The sequence below is a fragment of the Acipenser ruthenus genome, chromosome 2 (assembly GCF_902713425.1).
Source record: "Acipenser ruthenus chromosome 2, fAciRut3.2 maternal haplotype, whole genome shotgun sequence".
Classification (NCBI taxonomy): Eukaryota; Metazoa; Chordata; class Actinopteri; order Acipenseriformes; family Acipenseridae; genus Acipenser; species Acipenser ruthenus.
The window spans coordinates 3,613,500-3,632,272 of record NC_081190.1 but is presented as its reverse complement, the minus strand read 5'-3'; the positions used below and the strand labels follow the sequence as shown (position 1 = coordinate 3,632,272).

The window sequence follows — 18,773 nt, the reverse complement described above, 5'->3', positions numbered from 1 at the left end:
TGAGGTCAAACTTATTCCTTCTACTGCACATTTAATCAGGTATGGGTCTGTAACTTGTAAATCGTTTGAAAACTGAGCCCACCGTGTGATATGTGGTAGAGCAGTCTGGCTGACTACTCCAAAGGGACGGATCCAGGAGGACTGTTAAATATTAGCAGTAGCTTAAAGGGAACCCAAATACCCATACCTACGTTCACACTAAACTATCCTTTGAAATCATTGAAATACGATATGATGTGTATTTTTTTAATTTCCAATTTAAAAAATTGGTAATTTAGCGATTAAGTCTGGATTTTCTCTAACCTTCTTTTACTTCCGTGACGTCACGACGTGAACGAATCCAACATTCTTCTACTACCATTCACATTGAAGACAACGATACAATCCGTGACTTACCTTTGACTTGTAGTTCGGTTTTTGCCATAATGCCACGCCGATGTGTTTGGCCACTTATGCTGGTTAAGACTATCTTGGTTTGTATTGCTGCTTCCACCTCAAAGAATCCCAAGGTTGCCAGGGCTTGGACAAAATGTATTCAACTTACGCGAGTCTGGACTAAGCCGAACAAATCCTCACATTTGTGTTCGGCACACTTTGGCTACGTACACACACAGGCTAAATGCAGTTGTGAGTTCACCTTTTGCTCTTAATACGGTTTGTATACACACACAGTTCAGTTACAAAGGGCAGAGACAACCGCACTAGTTAATCCTTTTCAGAGCAAGTATCGAGTGCGGTTATTAATCCAGTTCGGTTCGTTAATGCGCACTAACTGTGTGTGTGTATTACAACCACACTAACACAACCAGAGTTGGTGCTCAGTGGATTTCTGTGCAACTAATGATGTAATTGTTTATCAGACATTGTGTGATAATCATGGCTAAAAAAATATATATTGGTGCCTGATGAGCCAAGTTGATTTTGTAATATTGATGAATAGTACATTCATAACAATGGTAAATAGTGCATACATATAATATACTTTTTTTATTTAATCAAAGTATGGTTGTATAATATTTTGTTGTAAGAAAAAAAAAATTGGTTTTACAACTTAAATAAAACATTATGGGACAATTCGTATCCCCAACGCCACAGTGTGACCGCAACTCGTTTTTCCCTGATACCGAACGTCTCATCTGTGTGCTTCGGCACTCCAGGAAATGTCTCAGTAAATGACAAAGAAGCACATATACATATGGAAGTCCATTTCCGCCACCAAAAAAAAACAAATACATTTTAAATTTCCATTATAAGGTTGACTTACTATCTCCTTATTTCAACTTACAATATCGTTATTTCGACTTATCAAAATAACGAGATAGTAAGTTGAAAATAGTCAAAATAATGAGATAGTATGTCAACCTTGTAATGGAAATTTAAAATAAAATGTATTTCTTTTTTTTTTCATATATACGACTCCTTAGACATGCTTACATTTTTTATCCAGTCATTTGGAAACCACTCAAGTCGTTCCCACCAGCCTTCTGGTCGGAAGATCTCCCAAATTGTATTTAACATTTTAACTTGTTTTCACGATAGCCAATGATAATAATCTAATGCAAAACTTTACAAAAGTGGAAAATATGATTGACATACTCATGTGGGCGTTTCTTGGAATCGTCTTGTTGTCCTGTTGTCGTTAATGTTAAGAGGCTGTATCCAGCACCCAGCGGTTCAGACATACTGGGTTGAAGTCTGGGTGACAGGTTACGCATGTGAATGCAGGCTCATTGTTTTTACAGGTCTCCCAAGTTTTGTCAATTTCCTGACAACAAATGCCCTCCCTTTGTGTACCCATTGTTTGGCTGTTACCACAGGAGACCCTGAGATAAGAAATGTAAAATTCATGCCAGTGGAATTAGGCCTTCATTTTAGTTTGTATTCAGGAATCTGTGCATGGACATGTTGTGGTTTTGGCTCCGTCTAGCGAATTTTATTATTATTATTAGCTAACTTTACATTTTTTACAATTATATGGTACCCAGCAAAACTCTTACCAGTCAGTGTTTAAAGGATCACGAGATTGTCTTGATTGCTGCTCTTTAACCTTACCAGTCAGTGTTTAAAGGATCACGAGATTGTCTTGATCGCTGCTCTTTATCCTTACCAGTCAGTGTTTAAAGGATCACGAGATTGTCTTGATTGCTGCTCTTTATCCTTACCAGTCAGTGTTTAAACAATCATGAGATTGTCGTGATCGCTGCTCTTTATCCTTACCAGGCAGTGTTTAAAGGATCACGAGATTGTCTTGATTGCTGCTCTTCATCCTTACCAGTCAGTGTTTAAAGGATCACGAGATTGTCTTGGTCGCTGCTCTTCATCCTTACCAGTCAGTGTTTAAAGGATCACGAGATTGTCTTGGTCGCTGCTCTTCATCCTTACCAGTCAGTGTTTAAAGGATCACGAGATTGTCTTGATCGCTGCTCTTCATCCTTACCAGTCAGTGTTTAAAGGATCACAAGATTGTCCTGATTGCTGCTCTTTACCAGGCAGTGTTTAAAGGATCACGAGATTGTCTTGATTGCTGCTCTTTAACCTTACCAGTCAGTGTTGTTAAAGGATCACGAGATTGTCTTGATCGCTGCTCTTTAACCTTACCAGTCAGTGTTGTTAAAGGATCACGAGATTGTCTTGATCGCTGCTCTTCATCCTTACCAGTCAGTGTTTAAAGGATCACGAGATTGTCTTGATCGCTGCTCTTTACCAGTCAGTGTTTAAAGGATCACAAGATTGTCTTGATTGCTGCTCTTTAACCTTACCAGGCAGTGTTTAAAGGATCACGAGATTGTCTTGATCGCTGCTCTTCATCCTTACCAGTCAGTGTTTAAAGGATCACAAGATTGTCGTGATCGCTGCTCTTTATCCTTACCAGGCAGTGTTTAAACAATCATGAGATTGTCGTGATCGCTGCTCTTTATCCTTACCAGGCAGTGTTTAAACAATCACGAGATTGTCGTGATCGCTGCTCTTTAACCTTACCAGTCAGTGTTTAAACAATCACGAGATTGTCGTGATCGCTGCTCTTTATCCTTACCAGGCAGTGTTTAAACAATCACGAGATTGTCTTGATCGCTGCTCTTTATCCTTACCAGTCAGTGTTTAAAGGATCACGAGATTGTCTTGATCGCTGCTCTTTATCCTTACCAGGCAGTGTTTAAACAATCATGAGATTGTCGTGATCGCTGCTCTTTATCCTTACCAGGCAGTGTTGTTAAACAATCACGAGATTGTCTTGATCGCTGCTATTTTCCGTTTCATCCGTCTCGCTCTCGTACAGTTTGAAACGATAGGGCTCTATCAGTTGTTCTGAAGATAGTCGCTCCATAAGGCTTTCATTATTGTACATTATTTCTGAATACAGAGACACCAAATCTGAATCAGAGCTGCTGTTGTAGTCTTTCTCTACTGCAGCTGTCATGTCCAACACTAAAGGTGTTCACTCTATGACATCACTGGTCAAGGTCACGGAATTCTTTGCTTGGGGCAAAAATATCAGTTTTAAAAAATTTGGGGGGACGGGAATGGATCTTTATTATATTTTGTCTTTAAATACGGAACACGTGGAGTAATTATCAGTATTTTTTATTAGATTTTTTTTTTGGTTTGGGTTCCCCTTTAAGTATCAAATGGCCTTAATCTGTTTTCCCAACCAACTCCATTTGCTGAAATGACTAACGTCAATAAATTCAGGAAGCAATCCTACATTCTGACCCTGGAAGCTTTTAAATTTGTCATACTTTAATATTGACGTTCATGTTCTGTTTGTTTGAAGTTTCATTTCAAAACCAAACTACTTGGTTTAAAACCAATACTTCTAAAACAGAAATGAAATTGGTATGGTATAAGAGTGGTATAAGAGTATATGTACAAATTAACATTTTTACAGAGACATACAACACCTGCTGCCAGATGCCTTCAGATAGGTAAGGATTTGTTTTTTTCTGCAGCAGCATTTCAAAGAGGCTCTCTGTTTGTTAACTACCCTGCAAGGCTAGAGGATGTGGGCAGGCAATGCCCAGGCAAGCACAAGGTCAGAACTGTGGTGACGTACAGCAGGGTTAGCAAAGTAGATGTTCTCTGACGGGAAGGAGGGAGCAAGCTAGACTGTGATTCTCTGACATTTCCAGCTCAGCCTCTAAAAATGATTGATCGCCTATTACTACTACACCTTATCTAATAATAAACGGGTTGTTCACTGTGAGGTTTGCACAGTCAACTGATAGAAATGCAAGGATGAGAGTCTCCATCCTGCATGGAGTGCACTCAGAGTAATAACAGGTGGAATGAAATGTTCCATTTCAGTGAACACTTAAAACACAACAAGGGTGACAGTAGCAGACATACCCTCCCCCATCATTAAGGACAGAAATAACTCAAAACAGGTGTCAGTACCATGGGAAAGTCAATCACCACGACCTGCATCAGTAGCATCACACAACAAAATACCCATGCAAAACCACAAGGATCATGCTAGATTCAAGCAAGACATTCAGGACCACAAATGCAAGTTTAAAGTAAGAACTATGCAAAGATAAAGAAGGATCCTACTTGAAATATGCAAGGGATGCGTGGATCACACAAGGAATTAGCAAGATTTGAACAGAGAATAAAATGACTGCAATTCTAGCAGGGCGGAGGCTGGGTGTGAACCAACGACCCCGCACATTGAAAGCAAGCTTCTTAACCACAATGCAAAAGAGCTGGGCTCGTCTCCGTTTGTGGTTTTAGAGCTTTTGACCTCGTCTCATCTCACCAACGGGACAGAATCTGTAACTGCAATGCATCACACAACACTGCCCGTTACATAATGATTGCACAAGGTACGCATGAAATACAGTTATAGGAAGAGACAATGAAGTAGAATACAGGTGAAAATGCTGTGTGAAGTAACCACACTGCATAGTATTACATAAAATGTCAAGCTTTAGCAACAGAGAAGTTGGGGCTGACTGGTAAACAGTATCAACATATTCTATCTCTGGCAGTAGTAATTGCTTCGCATATAAAGCCCTAGTCTATTCAATCAATTCAAACAGATTTTAGAGTGAGTTCTTAAACAATTGTATTTACATGATCACCAAAATGTAGCTGAGGATCAAACCACAGCCCCGGGTATTTCAAATGTGCAGTGCGTAAAGATGGAGAACCATTTGACATTGCAATTGTTAGATCCAAGCCAATCCGCGATACGAGACTGCTCTACTGGAATCTTTCATCACAGTCTTTTCACTGTTATATTCCTAGATGAAAAGCCATCTGACCTGCGCCCTTACCGATGACTAACAATCTGCAGCAAAACCATGCTTGTTTCACACCCGCTGCCTTGTGGGTAAAAGCGTTTAAAATGAGAGTAAAAAGGTTTTGCCACAAGCCACACACTGCCTTCTAAATGTATTCTGCCTTCTGTATTATTATTTATTCTTAGCAGATGCCCTTATCCAGGACAACTTACAATTGTTACAAGATATCACATTATTTTTTACATACAATTAGGTAAAGCAATCTAGGTAAAGTACCTTGCTCAAGGGTACAGCAGCAGTGTCCTCCACCTGGGATTGAACCCACAACCCTCCGGTCAAGAGTCCAAAGCCCTAACCACTACTCCACACTTCTGCCCTGTATGAAGCATCGTTACGCAGCTTAACCCTTTTCCCCGGGTTATCCCCAGTGCTCTGTACCTTGCTTGTTGGATTCCTTCAACCCACTCGTCACAGTCCGTCTCCTCCTCCGTACGCAGCTCCAGAGGCTTCTGTCCATCGTGGCCGAAGACAATGATGAAGTAATACTGAAACAGAGCAAAGACAAGAGTGCGACTGAAACCAGCAACAAGACTAACGGCTACACATCAGAGCAGCAATCAAAGTATTCATCCATTATGCTATGCATTTAGCACAGTTTACCATCGTTTGCCATCTTTTTTTTAATATGCTTTACCATATCTCACCAAGCTTTTCAATGCTGTCCTATGCTTTCACTGTGCTTTATTAGACTTTGCTATGCTGGGTGTTCCAGCAGCTAGTTCTTTTATTTGGGTTCATTGGACCTAACTGGAACAGCAATTAAGTCAGCATAAAGGGGTAAAAATTGCTATTACAGTGGCATTTGTAGATATATGTCATGATGTCAGATAAATCACTGCACTGTATATCCTTGTTCAGACGCAGTCCAGTCCTAAAAGCACTATCTTTCGAATGCACCGTGACGCCCACTGGCAGTGTCAATGGGGCTAAGCGGGGGAAGCTGCTGTGTAAGCTCACCCACTCACACTGAGGACCAGCTGCTAGTGCTGTGAGAAGAGATTGTCTGTTGCTTTTTGAGACTGTTGGGACTCCAGTAGGAGCCCAAGGAATCAAAGCAGCATTTCGCTGCTGAAATGTGGCTCTTTGGAAACACAAGGACTGTTCAATGGAATGTTTTGTTTTTTGAAAGCCCATTTTGATTAACCAAATGAAGTTTGCAGTTCAAATATTTCAGACAGCATTAGAAGTTTATTCTCACTGTTCAAAGAATGTTTAACCTCAGAGAATGTTGATAAACACTGTTACAAAAACAGTCCTTAAAGCAATCATTAAAGTTTTGGGAATATGTCCCTAAACCTTTATTAAAACCCAGTGACGGTTTATCTAACTGATCCCCTCCCTTTAATATAGGGAGCTGGGGTACGAAATTGACTTTTCTTAGAAACAATGGGAACAGCCGAGACACTGGGCATGAACTGGGAACCACGTACACTGCAAACCAGCTTCTCAACAAGCTGTTGAAGAGCTGCTCCCCTTGTCTCACCTGCAGATTCCAAAACAAAAGAGCATCACACAACACATGCCCGTTACATAAGCAACATTACTGAAACAAAACAACTGCTACTGTATCAGCACTGAAAATAACCTACACTGTAGAGACATAGAGTGTAGACCTGCGATGGAAGTCCTACACTGTAGAGTCACAGAGTGTAGACCTGCGATGGAAGTCCTACACTGTGGAGACACAGAGTGTAGACCTGCGATGGAAGTCCTACACTGTAGAGTCACAGAGTGTAGACCTGCGATGAAAGTCCTACACTGTAGAGTCACAGAGTGTAGACCTGCGATGGAAGTCCTACACTGTGGAGACACAGAGTGTAGACCTGCGATGGAAGTCCTACACTGTAGAGTCACAGAGTGTAGACCTGCGATGGAAGTCCTACACTGTGGAGACACAGAGTGTAGACCTGCGATGGAAGTCCTACACTGTGGAGACACAGAGTGTAGACCTGCGATGGAAGTCCTACACTGTAGAGTCACAGAGTGTAGACCTGCGATGGAAGTCCTACACTGTAGAGTCACAGAGTGTAGACCTGCGATGGAAGTCCTACACTGTAGAGTCACAGAGTGTAGACCTGCGATGGAAGTCCTACACTGTAGAGTCACAGAGTGTAGACCTGCGATGGAAGTCCTACACTGTGGAGACACAGAGTGTAGACCTGCGATGGAAGTCCTACACTGTAGAGTCACAGAGTGTAGACTTGCGAAGGAAGTCCTACACTGTGGAGACACAGAGTGTAGACCTGCGATGGAAGTCCTACACTGTAGAGTCACAGAGTATAGACCTGCGATGAAAGTCCTACACTGTAGAGTCACAGAGTGTAGACCTGCGATGGAAGTCCTACACTGTAGAGTCACAGAGTGTAGACCTGCGATGGAAGTCCTACTCTGTAGCGACACAGACTGTAGACCTGCGATGGAAGTCCTACACTGTAGAGTCACAGAGTGTAGATGGAAGTCCACAATCCATAGTCTGGACCTTCCTCTCTCTAACGGCTTCAGTAACACACCTCATATCATCATCCAGGATCACGCAAACCTCCATCACCGCACTGTCTAGTATCTAACATGAGAATCATAGTATTACCTCAACTACCGAAGCTCATTTCCATGGCTACACCTACAGTACACCTCCACCTCCAGTCGCGGTAAAGTGTTGTGTTTGCTTGTTTTGGCCTGTAGTTTTTATACAGCTTGTGTAGTGAAATTTCAAAAGAAAAGCATTTCTTTCTAGCACCTTGTGGCAATGCGCCCCGCCCCTGTGTGCATTTGTGTGTTGTGTGTTGCGTGCGTGTGTTAATGTTGGTGTATAGTCATTGGTACACGGGATATAAACGGGTCTGTGTTTCACGGGTCTGTGTTTCACGTGTAAAAAGTGTAGATTTGTATTTAGGCACGAGGAGAGCACAAATCACTTCACGTGCTGGTTAAATGTAGTATGTGAGCATGGGGTTGCACAGAATTAATTCACGTGCTGGGATTCAAGTGAATAATTAATTAGTAATTGAATCCCAGCACAACAGTATATATAGATGCACGTTTCTTTCACTCAGGGTTGGGTGTTCGGAAGAGGAGAACGGGTGAGAGAGAGAGAGGAGTAACTAAAAGCAAAGTAAAAACGTGCAAGATAAGTGTTTGTTCTCACTGTGTTTGTTTGTCTGTCCGTGCACCGTTTGTTTAGTGTCAGTCGTTTTGTCTGTCTGTTTATTTTGGCGTCAAGTGCCGTGTCCTGTGTTTTTGTTACAACCTTTTTATTTTCTGTTCTGTTTATTAAATGCTGAGCGCGATCACGCGCTCAGCTATACCAAAACCTCAAGTCTCTCTGTATTCCTTCCTGCTTCTGGTCTGACGCCACCCACTCTGGCCGTCTTTGTGACACACCTTCATTAACAAAGGAACCCAATACATTACAAACATGTGTGACACAATGCCATTACGGTTAAAACCTCTATAACCACGAATGAGAACCAGACAGGCATTGATGGGGCAAATTACCTCCTTGTAAATGTTCTTATGGTCTGGCGCATAAAACACATTAGGATACATTATGGATAAGATATTGACTTTAATGCATTAAGTTGCCACCACTTAGGGTAGAAAAGTAAGGGGGGATTTTATGCATCTAGCCACAGCTCTCTATTAAGACCATTTTGAGTCTTTGTAAAGCAAATGTGCACTCTTCCCACCGCAGTGCTATCCACTGTAGCTGTCTGTGGTTGTTCTATGTGAAGGGCACTCAATGAATATACAGTAAGTCCTTTCTTTCTTTTTCCATTGCATACAGTCTATTCCCTGTTACTGCTGCCTTGGTCAAAAGTTCTAAACTGGCTAGAGTAGTTTGCATTCTGTACTGAGCATATGATGCTCCCTGCCTGAGTCTGAGAAGAAAACTATTCACTGATTAAGACATGTCAATATCTGAATAGGCCCTGTGTTTTTTCCATCACACATTCCATTACCCCTTCCTCACATTTGGACAGATAGTCAGGTACAGCAACCCAGTGTAGTACGGTATGTTTACAGAGTTTACCTTCTGGTTTTTAATGGTCTAACTCCACTCACTGTAACTGCGGACCCACAATGCATTTCCTCCGAGGTGAGGTTAGACGTCAGTCTCCCAAAAGCCTTAACCGTAAAGGTGCAGAGCTTGAATGAGGGATCATTACAGAGACATTACAAGATGTTGAATCCAAGGAATTGACAAATTTGAAGTTATTCTCCATTGGAAATGAACTTTCTAAGAGAGCTTCCATATACAATTTGTTCCACCGAGTCTCACATTTACATTTAAATGTGACTAATTTAGATGTTTGCAGCTTCCCAGAGAAGCCACAGTCACAATCAATCAACCCTACAATCTGCATGTGTGCGTTTGTGTATCTGCCTCCCTGCAGCTGCATTGAGCAGAGGGGCCTTCAAGCACAAGCTGATTGGAATGTAATTATAATTGACTTGTTGTTTTACATTAGGATTACCTATTATTGATCCAGGGAAGAAAATCATTCAGCATTCAACATTGCAATGCATCTAAGCTGTCTTTACATTCGGAAAAAAACATCAACTGAGCTTTCTGTGTAGACAGTTTAAGGGATTACCCAATATATATTCATAGCTGAGCACCTCCTGTCTTATTAAATATACACACTGTTTGACTTAAGCTTTGTAAGTGCTAGTGCAAATGAGCCTGGTTCTTTGGTATTGCAGTTATGATGCTCTCTTGGGGAGCGTGTGGTCACCAGTTCACAGGCCAACACCCTGTCACATGATCATGAAACTCTGCTTCAACGCCCTGTCACATGATCATGAAACTCTGCTTCAACGCCCTGTCACATGTTCATGAAACTCTGCTTCAATGCCCTGTCACATGTTCATGAAACTCTGCTTCAACGCCCTGTCACATGTTCATGAAACTCTGCTTCAATGCCCTGTCACATGTTCATGAACCCCTGCTTCAATGTCCTGTCACATGTTCATGAAACTCTGCTTCAATGCCCTGTCACATGTTCATGAAACTCTGCTTCAACGCCCTGTCACATGTTCATGAAACTCTGCTTCAACGCCCTGTCACATGTTCATGAAACTCTGCTTCAACGCCCTGTCACATGTTCATGAAACTCTGCTTCAACGCCCTGTCACATGTTCATGAAACTCTGCTTCAACGCCCTGTCACATGTTCATGAAACTCTGCTTCAATGCCCTGTCACATGTTCATGAAACTCTGCTTCAACGCCCTGTCACATGTTCATGAAACTCTGCTTCAACGCCGTGTCACATGTTCATGAAACTCTGCTTCAACGCCCTGTCACATGTTCATGAAACTCTGCTTCAATGCCCTGTCACATGTTCATGAAACTCTGCTTCAACGCCCTGTCACATGTTCATGAAACTCTGCTTCAACGCCCTGTCACATGTTCATGAAACTCTGCTTCAACGCTGTGTCACATGTTCATGAAACTCTGCTTCAACGCCCTGTCACATGTTCATGAAACTCTGCTTCAATGCCCTGTCACATGTTCATGAAACTCTGCTTCAATGCCCTGTCACATGTTCATGAAACTCTGCTTCAACGCCCTGTCACATGTTCATGAAACTCTGCTTCAACGCCCTGTCACATGTTCATGAAACTCTGCTTCAACGCCCTGTCACATGTTCATGAACCCCTGCTTCAACGCCCTGTCACATGTTCATGAAACTGCTACCATTTTCCAATTTCTACCCAGATACCGAATTCAGAAATCGCCTAAACACTAAAAGCCACCTACTGCTCAGGAGGTCTTCATTTAAAGTGATTCTCCAAACTGAACATAATGTAGGACAAAAAGTAAAAATAAAGTATTTCTTTATTAAGAATAAACAAATTGAACACAGTCCCTTTTTATGCCAACAATAAAGTGCACTGGTCTAAAGGATCTAATAAAATTACAAATGGGAAAGTTATCCCTTAATGTAACTTGCAAAACATACACAACACATAAGCACGTGTTTCTGCCTATGCAGATCTGAATACACTAACACAGCTGTCTGTGTTATTAGGGGGGGTGTCAGTTAAAGACACAGAACAGAAAGTACTACTCCAAAAGGTAAATGGCCATTACTATACACAGAACACAAAGTACTGATCATAAAGGTAAGTATTGGTAACTGATGGTAACAACAATACCTAAAACACAACGTGCTGTTTTACAAGGTAAGTATAGTTAACAATTTGTTATTACAATATAAAGTACAGAACAGAAAGTACTGTTCTTAAAGGTACTAGTAAGTAAAGTATTACTAAGACCAAAAGGGTAATTACAAAGATGGGCAGGCAGCCTTTGTTCCCCCGTCAAGCCTCTTTTGACCCGCTTGTTTCCAAGCTACTGAACCCGGGAAGCAAAGACTCAGGCCAATGCGGCGCTCCCCATGGGTTCCCATCCAAAAACGGGGCACTTGTGAGACTAGAACCACGCTCAGTGATTGTGTGCAATGTGCTAGAACCACGCTCACTGATCGTGTGCAATGTGCTAGAACCACGCTCACTGATCGTGTGCAATGTGCTAGAACCACGCTCACTGATCGTGTGCAATGTGCTAGAACCACGCTCACTGATCGTGTGCAATGTGCTAGAACCACGCTCACTGATCGTGTGCAATGTGCTAGAACCACGCTCACTGATCGTGTGCAATGTGCTAGAACCACACTCACTGACTGTGTGCAATGTGCTAGCACCACGCTCACTGATTGTGTGCAATGTGCTAGAACCACGCTCACTGATTGTGTGCAATGTGCTAGAACCACGCTCACTGATTGTGTGCAATGTGCTAGAACCACGCTCACTGATTGTGTGCAATGTGCTAGAACCACGCTCACTGATTGTGTGCAATGTGCTAGAACCACGCTCACTGATTGTGTGCAATGTGCTAGAACCACACTCACTGATTGTGTGCAATGTGCTAGAACCACGCTCACTGACTGTGTGCAATGTGCTAGAACCACGCTCACTGATTGTGTGCAATGTGCTAGAACCACGCTCACTGACTGTGTGCAATGTGCTAGAACCACGCTCACTGATTGTGTGCAATGTGCTAGAACCACGCTCACTGATTGTGTGCAATGTGCTAGAACCACGCTCACTGACTGTGTGCAACGTGCTAGAACCACGCTCACTGATTGTGTGCAATGTGCTAGAACCACGCTCACTGATTGTGTGCAATGTGCTAGAACCACGCTCACTGTACCTTTCATTGGTATTGTGTTTTTGCTACTATAAGTGTTCAAAAATTTATATTTACAAAAGCATTATCTAAAAAAACAAGGTTGTCACCAAAATCAATGTCCAATGGTGTGCCGATGAATCTGCATGGAAATTCAGGCATTTTTGGAGAGAGCAACACTTTATTTTTGACATTGGGACGTCAACAGGCCTTTGGAGGACCCCCTGCATGTGCATCAAGGTATGTTAGTCTCTCAGAAATATCTTTTAAATCATCATCTATGCCTCCCTGTAAGACATGTAGGACCTAGTCGTCACACCATAGCAAACAAACATTTCATCTATGGGTTTTTTGCCTCATAAGAGGTACTATGTCCTTCTATAATCTATAAAGGCAATATATATAATTTACCAAGAATTGCTGTAGGATTTTAAGTGATAAATGTATCATATTTTTAAATATAGCTAACGCTTTGCTGGAAATGTTCTACCACACTGATCATGATGTGCAGATGTTTCTTTAACATCTCTTAACCTTGATTTATTCTATTTGCTTCCAGATGCCCACTAGCAAAGACAGAACAGCAAAGTACAGAGTAAAGATCAATAACGATCCTGCTAAGAGAGAGGCCTTGCTGGCAGGAAGATTTCAGGAGGGTGTTAGTAAGACAGAAATCATTGATTTCCTCAGCTACCAGGCAAAGAAGGCTAGGGGAGAAGTACAGGTATTCTCCATCAAGAACCTCACTGAAGCTAGACAGAAAAAGACGAGGGGTAATTGGAGGAAATCGAAAAGAAATATGTTGTTAGTCATATCTCAGAGCCAGAACCTTCACCTTCATCACGCTTTGTGAAGCTGTCACATGATGATTGAGAAAAATGTAAACTCATCAGCTAGCATGATCAATGGATGGATACTTTTGAACCCCTCCTCCTGCAGCACATCTGTCGTTTGATCCCTTTCTCCCATGAAACACGTCTTTTACTTATATATATGTTACGGCCAAAGTCCAAAGTCGGCCAATGACCGGGCACTGTTGTCAGAGCCCAAAAGCAATGGCCAATGGCAGCATTGGCTGGTCGATTTTGTCGGTGAATGTAGTCATAAAGATCTAAATAACAACATTGACCGGGCAATGACAACATTGCCCAGTACTAGGTGGTCAATGTTGAAACAATCGTAAATACAACTATTAAAATAAACTAGAGGTAAAAAAGCAACCCCTGTATATTTTAGAAATCTTCGTTGCTTTATTCAACAAAATGTATTCAATATTTAAAAGAACCAGCTATACGGATTTAAATTAACAACAATGCATACAGCATTTTATAAACTATTAACTATCAAGTTATAACAAACAGCTCCTTAAATCAAATACATTCTCAACTCTAATTTCTAAATAAGAGAACAGCGGAGAGATACAATATACACCTCAATGAAAATAGAAGAACTGCTTAATAGCAAATATGAAATGGGAAAATGTATCAAACTCAAAAGATTTATTTACACAATATTTGCAAAAGCTCGCAATGAAAAGAACAAGAAAAGTAACAAAAACATGTAAAACGGTAATAACAGATTACTAGCAGATGAGTCAACTGGGGAATAATAATAATAATAATAATAATAATAATAATAATAATAATAAATAGTCCCGAAAATCAAAATGCTGTATAAATCAGTCTTTGTTTAAACATCCCAAAATATCCAGTCCCCCAAAAATATATTTTTAATCCCAAAAATAACTGGGGGGAAAAAAAAATGCAAAATGGAAAAGCTCTGTCTCAGTGGTAATCCAAATGGAGAAGGACGATTCTTCAGAGATTAATATTCTTGCTGATCATGGCTTAGGAATGAAGATCCAACAGCAGGGCAAGGCGTACACAGTAATAACACAGCCGCATTGGAGTTTTGTGGTAGGTAGTTATAGCTTTTTTGTATCTTTCCATAAACTATACTGACTGAACTACAATGGATTACAAACTTTACAAGCATGATCCAGGACGTCTTTTTTAAAGGGATACAGTCCTAATAGAAAACCAAACAATGGGCTTATTTTTTTCTTTCTGCGTACCTTTTTCTTAAAAAAATAGTGTTGCCTGGCCAGGCTTACTGCTGCTAAAAATAAGAGACAGCAGGTGGAATGTCTATTGTCCCACGTCATAAGGTATTTGCTACAGATTGGCATAGTTACACACTTTGCCTGAAACTCACTGGGAATTGCTGATAATGGCCGGTTAATGTCTAAAGTACTCTATAGCACCACCTCCATGCTTGACAGTAGGCATGGTGTTCTTTTCTTTGTACGCCTCACCAGACTTTCTCCAAACGTAACGACTATCAGCATGACCAAATAGCTCGATTTTTGTTTCATCACTCCACAAAACCTTTGACCAGAAACCCCAGTCCCACTTGCAGCCAATTCACGTTGAATATCTTTGGCTGTCAATCTCAGATTGTTATTAACCTTCCTCACAATTCTTCTACTTGTTCTTGGTGAAAGAACCTTCTTTCTTCCAGATCGAGGGAGCGTTGTGACAGTACCACAAGTCTTGTACTTCTTGATAATAGAAACAATAGTTGAAATCGGGATACTCAAATGCTTGGAAATCTTCTTGTATACTTCTCCAGCTTTATGACAATAAATAATTTTCTGCCTAAGGTCTTCGGATAGCTCTTTACTTTTTACCATATTGACTTATTGGTAATGACAGCATTAGATTTGCTGGGCACGGTCTGACACAGTGGACGTGATTCATTTCAAAAGTTATGTCTGAACAGTCAGTTTATTCTCTCTGTTGCATGGGGTTTTAGTCATTAATTAAAGGTCTGTTTGTTGAAATGTTTTTGTTGCAGTCATGCAAGAGTAAGCCCCGCACTGCTGAAGGCTGCACCTTCCCAATTACAGAGTGTGATCTAGCATACATAAATAACAATGACAGAACCGCTTATCACCGATAACAAACAGCTTTACTCTGTGCTTTTAGGAGAAATTGCTTCTAATAAATATCTTTACTGTCTTGTAATGACTATGATTAAGTGCTTATGATTCATTACCCCAATTAACGTCAACTACTAGCGTCCTTCAGCTAATAGAGTGGAAAGCACAGAAATAATTGTCATTTCCTCTGTACTTCTGGTTTATCGAGTACACATTAGTTGCTTGTGATAATTTGCAGGAAAGCAGAATTTCCTACAGGTGGTAGGTTGTATATAACATTACCTGCATTTTGGGCTCTTACCTTCTCTACTCAAACGGCATTACTTCAGGCAAAACAGCAGGACAGCATTGAACAGTTACTAGATGTATTGAATGATCACTGAAGAATGTAAAATGTGTATGTACTGTAGTCAGGGGATGTGCCATTTAATGCACTAGACCTGCATATGAGTTGTGTGAGAGCATGTGCAACTATTCTGCAACAACAGTGGGAAAACAGAAAGAGTTCATTGACTTAACACGATAGTGGGTCGGCAATGCTAATAGTTCATGGCTGAACCAATCAGATCAGTCCAACTCTCTGTCCAGCTTTTTCTTTCATGTGTGCTTCAGTAATTATGTTGGGATGCCAGCTGTTTAGCTAATGAACTTATTAGTACTATAAAATGTAATTGCTGGAAATCATTTTGTGACTATAGTTCCAGAATCCCTTGTGGCAAATTATGCAGCATATTTTAAATAAGCTTGGATTTTATTGCTATACTTTGTTATGGCTGCTGAATGGCTCTCCTGTTTAAATGAGACAAGAGCCAATTAAAGCATCAGCATGCTCGTTGGTGCTTTTTTTAAAGGCATCGCGGTGGAGGGCCCGTAACTATTAATAGGTATAAACTGCACCACAGCTGTAGCAAATTCCAATTGTTTTTATATTTCTATCTGCTTGTCCTGGGCCATTTGTGAGAGAAACAGCAGGGAGACTCAGGTACTTTACAGAGTAGTGTACAGAGCTTCAAATGTAATTTATTGTAAAGTAAAACCCCTATTATCCAAACTAACCAGAGGTTATTCAGATCATTGAATTGTTCGGATAATCAATTTGAGACTGTGATATTATTTAGGCTATATGACTTTCCCGATCAAGACCCCTCCTATCCCTGGTTTTTACCTTTAAATGCATAAGTAACGCAGAGTCCTGCCTGTTCTGTAAGTAGCAGTAATCGAGGGCTGAATTGCACATTTGCTATGGCAACAGGGCAGAGCAGTGCACGCAGCTAACCAGGTGCACTGCTCTGCCCTGTTGCCATAGCAAATGTGCAATTCAGCCCTCGATTACTGCTACTTACAGAACAGGCAGGACTCTGCGTTACTTATGCATTTAAAGGTAAAAACCAGGGATAGGAGGGGTCTTGATCGGGAAAGTCATATAGCCTAAATAATTAGCAGAGTAGCAGTGCACTCAGCTAACCAGGTTACCAGAGGGCTGTTCAGTTAGCAGAGTAGCAGTGCACTCAGCTAACCAGGTTACCAGAGGGCTGTTCAGTTAGCAGAGTAGCAGTGTACTCAGCTAACCAGGTTACCAGAGGGCTGTTCAGTTAGCAGAGTAGCAGTGCACACAGCTAATTGGGTTACCAGAGGGCTGTTCAGTTAGCAGAGGAGCAGTGCACTCAGCTAACCAGGTTACCAGAGGGGTTTGGATAATCATGGCAGAGTCCTGCGCGGGTCCGATTTTTAAGACCCGCTTCTGTCCTGGACCCGCTACTATAGGACCCGACCCAAACCCGCAACCCACCGCAGCACTGTATTCTTACCCGCGACTAGCCCAACCCGCTTTAATAAGACCTGCAACCCGCAGAGGTGCACCAGTTTTGTGGCTGTCCTTCACAAAAACATTATGAATCCAGTCACAAGTTCATTATTTTCATTCGTTATGATTCCAAAAGAATTCCACACTTGTGATTTACCTCTCAAACTATTATCCATTACATGATATAAACCCTGTGCTAAGGGAGGGTTAGTTCGGCCAGGGTGTCCTCGGCTCACCGCGCACCAGCGACCCCTGTAGTCTGGCCGGGCGTCTGCGGGCTTGCCTGTAACCTGCCCAGAGCTGCGTTGTTCTCCGACACTGTAGCTCTGAGGCGGCTGCACGGTGAGTCTAGTGTAAAGAAGCAGACGGCTGACGGCACACGCTTCGGAGGACAGCGTGTGTTCATCTTCGCCCCTCCCGAGTCAGCGCATGGGTGGTAGCGGTGAGCTGAGCCTAAAAATAATTGGGCATTTCAAATTGGGGAGAAAATAATAATTAAAAAAAACTAATTGGCAACGACTAAATTATTTTAAAAAATAGAAAAAAAAGAAAAAAAAAGAAATGTTGATCAGACCCCCGTATTTTTCGACATGCCAAGCAACACCACAGTTCACAAACTGGGAGAAAAACACAAATCTTAGAATTTATTTAGCCAGAAGAAAGAAGAATCAGGGGAAATTGACTGGAGTCTTTAAAATCTAAAATAACTGTAGCCAACATCTTAAGCTCAACACAGAAACCAGGACCAGAGGACACAGGAGGAAAGACAGGTGGCTACACACTTAGAAGAAGTGGGTAGGAGAAACTTACTTCCACAGAGAGTGGCGAGGGGATGGAATGGGTTACCCAGCCATGTTGTTGATGCTGAATCATTGGGCTGCTTTAAGACTAGACAGCGTTTTGAGATCACTCAGCTGCTAGGAACTGGACCAGCACTGACGGACTCCTCTTGTTTTCCTATAGTCTTATGATCTTATGAGACAGATGTACCACTCACGCTGTCACAGGCATTTACACTACTTCATAGCTTTGCTCTGTTACAATGACTGTGTTTTGTTTTTCAAAAGCAAGGCCTCCGACACAGCATAACAAGCAAGTTTCAATAAAACTGAATCGAATCTCCTGAAATATAACCTCCAAACCTCGATTCATGTTACAAAGGAACATTTAACAGAGCCCCACAAATGTTCTTTTTTTATCTATATTAGCATAAGCATTGAAATGCAGAGCAAGTTCAAGAACAAAAGTTGGACTATGAAATATCTTCTGTTCCAGACTCAATTGTTTTATACTGGGTAATGATATCCTCTCTACTTCTTTTGTCTGGCAGGATAAAACAATCGCTGCATACTCTCTCTGTATTCCCTGTGCGCGTGGGGCTCAGTAAAGCAGCTGATGGCACAGGCAGACATGCCGTGGTTCAGTTCGCAAATCTAGCCTCGTTTCACTCAAGACTGGAATGTATCTTTATTTACATACTTGCGTATAGAAGAACCGGTTTAGAAACTAAAACCCCCATAATGCACCTGACCAGG

At 41.5% G+C, this 18,773-nt stretch overlaps 1 protein-coding gene across 11 annotated transcripts in view; it reads right to left on the bottom strand.

Moving 5' to 3' along the window:
- LOC117403791 (ras-specific guanine nucleotide-releasing factor 2) overlaps positions 1 to 18,773 on the bottom strand; it is an 88,560-nt gene that overhangs the window by 49,129 nt on the left and 20,658 nt on the right. For all 11 annotated transcript variants that reach the window (XM_058986644.1, XM_058986661.1, XM_058986665.1 and 8 more), the window contains exon 2: positions 5,679 to 5,785. In XM_058986644.1, the coding sequence (XP_058842627.1) occupies positions 5,679 to 5,785 (107 nt within the window). The remainder of the gene's footprint in view (positions 1 to 5,678; positions 5,786 to 18,773) is intronic.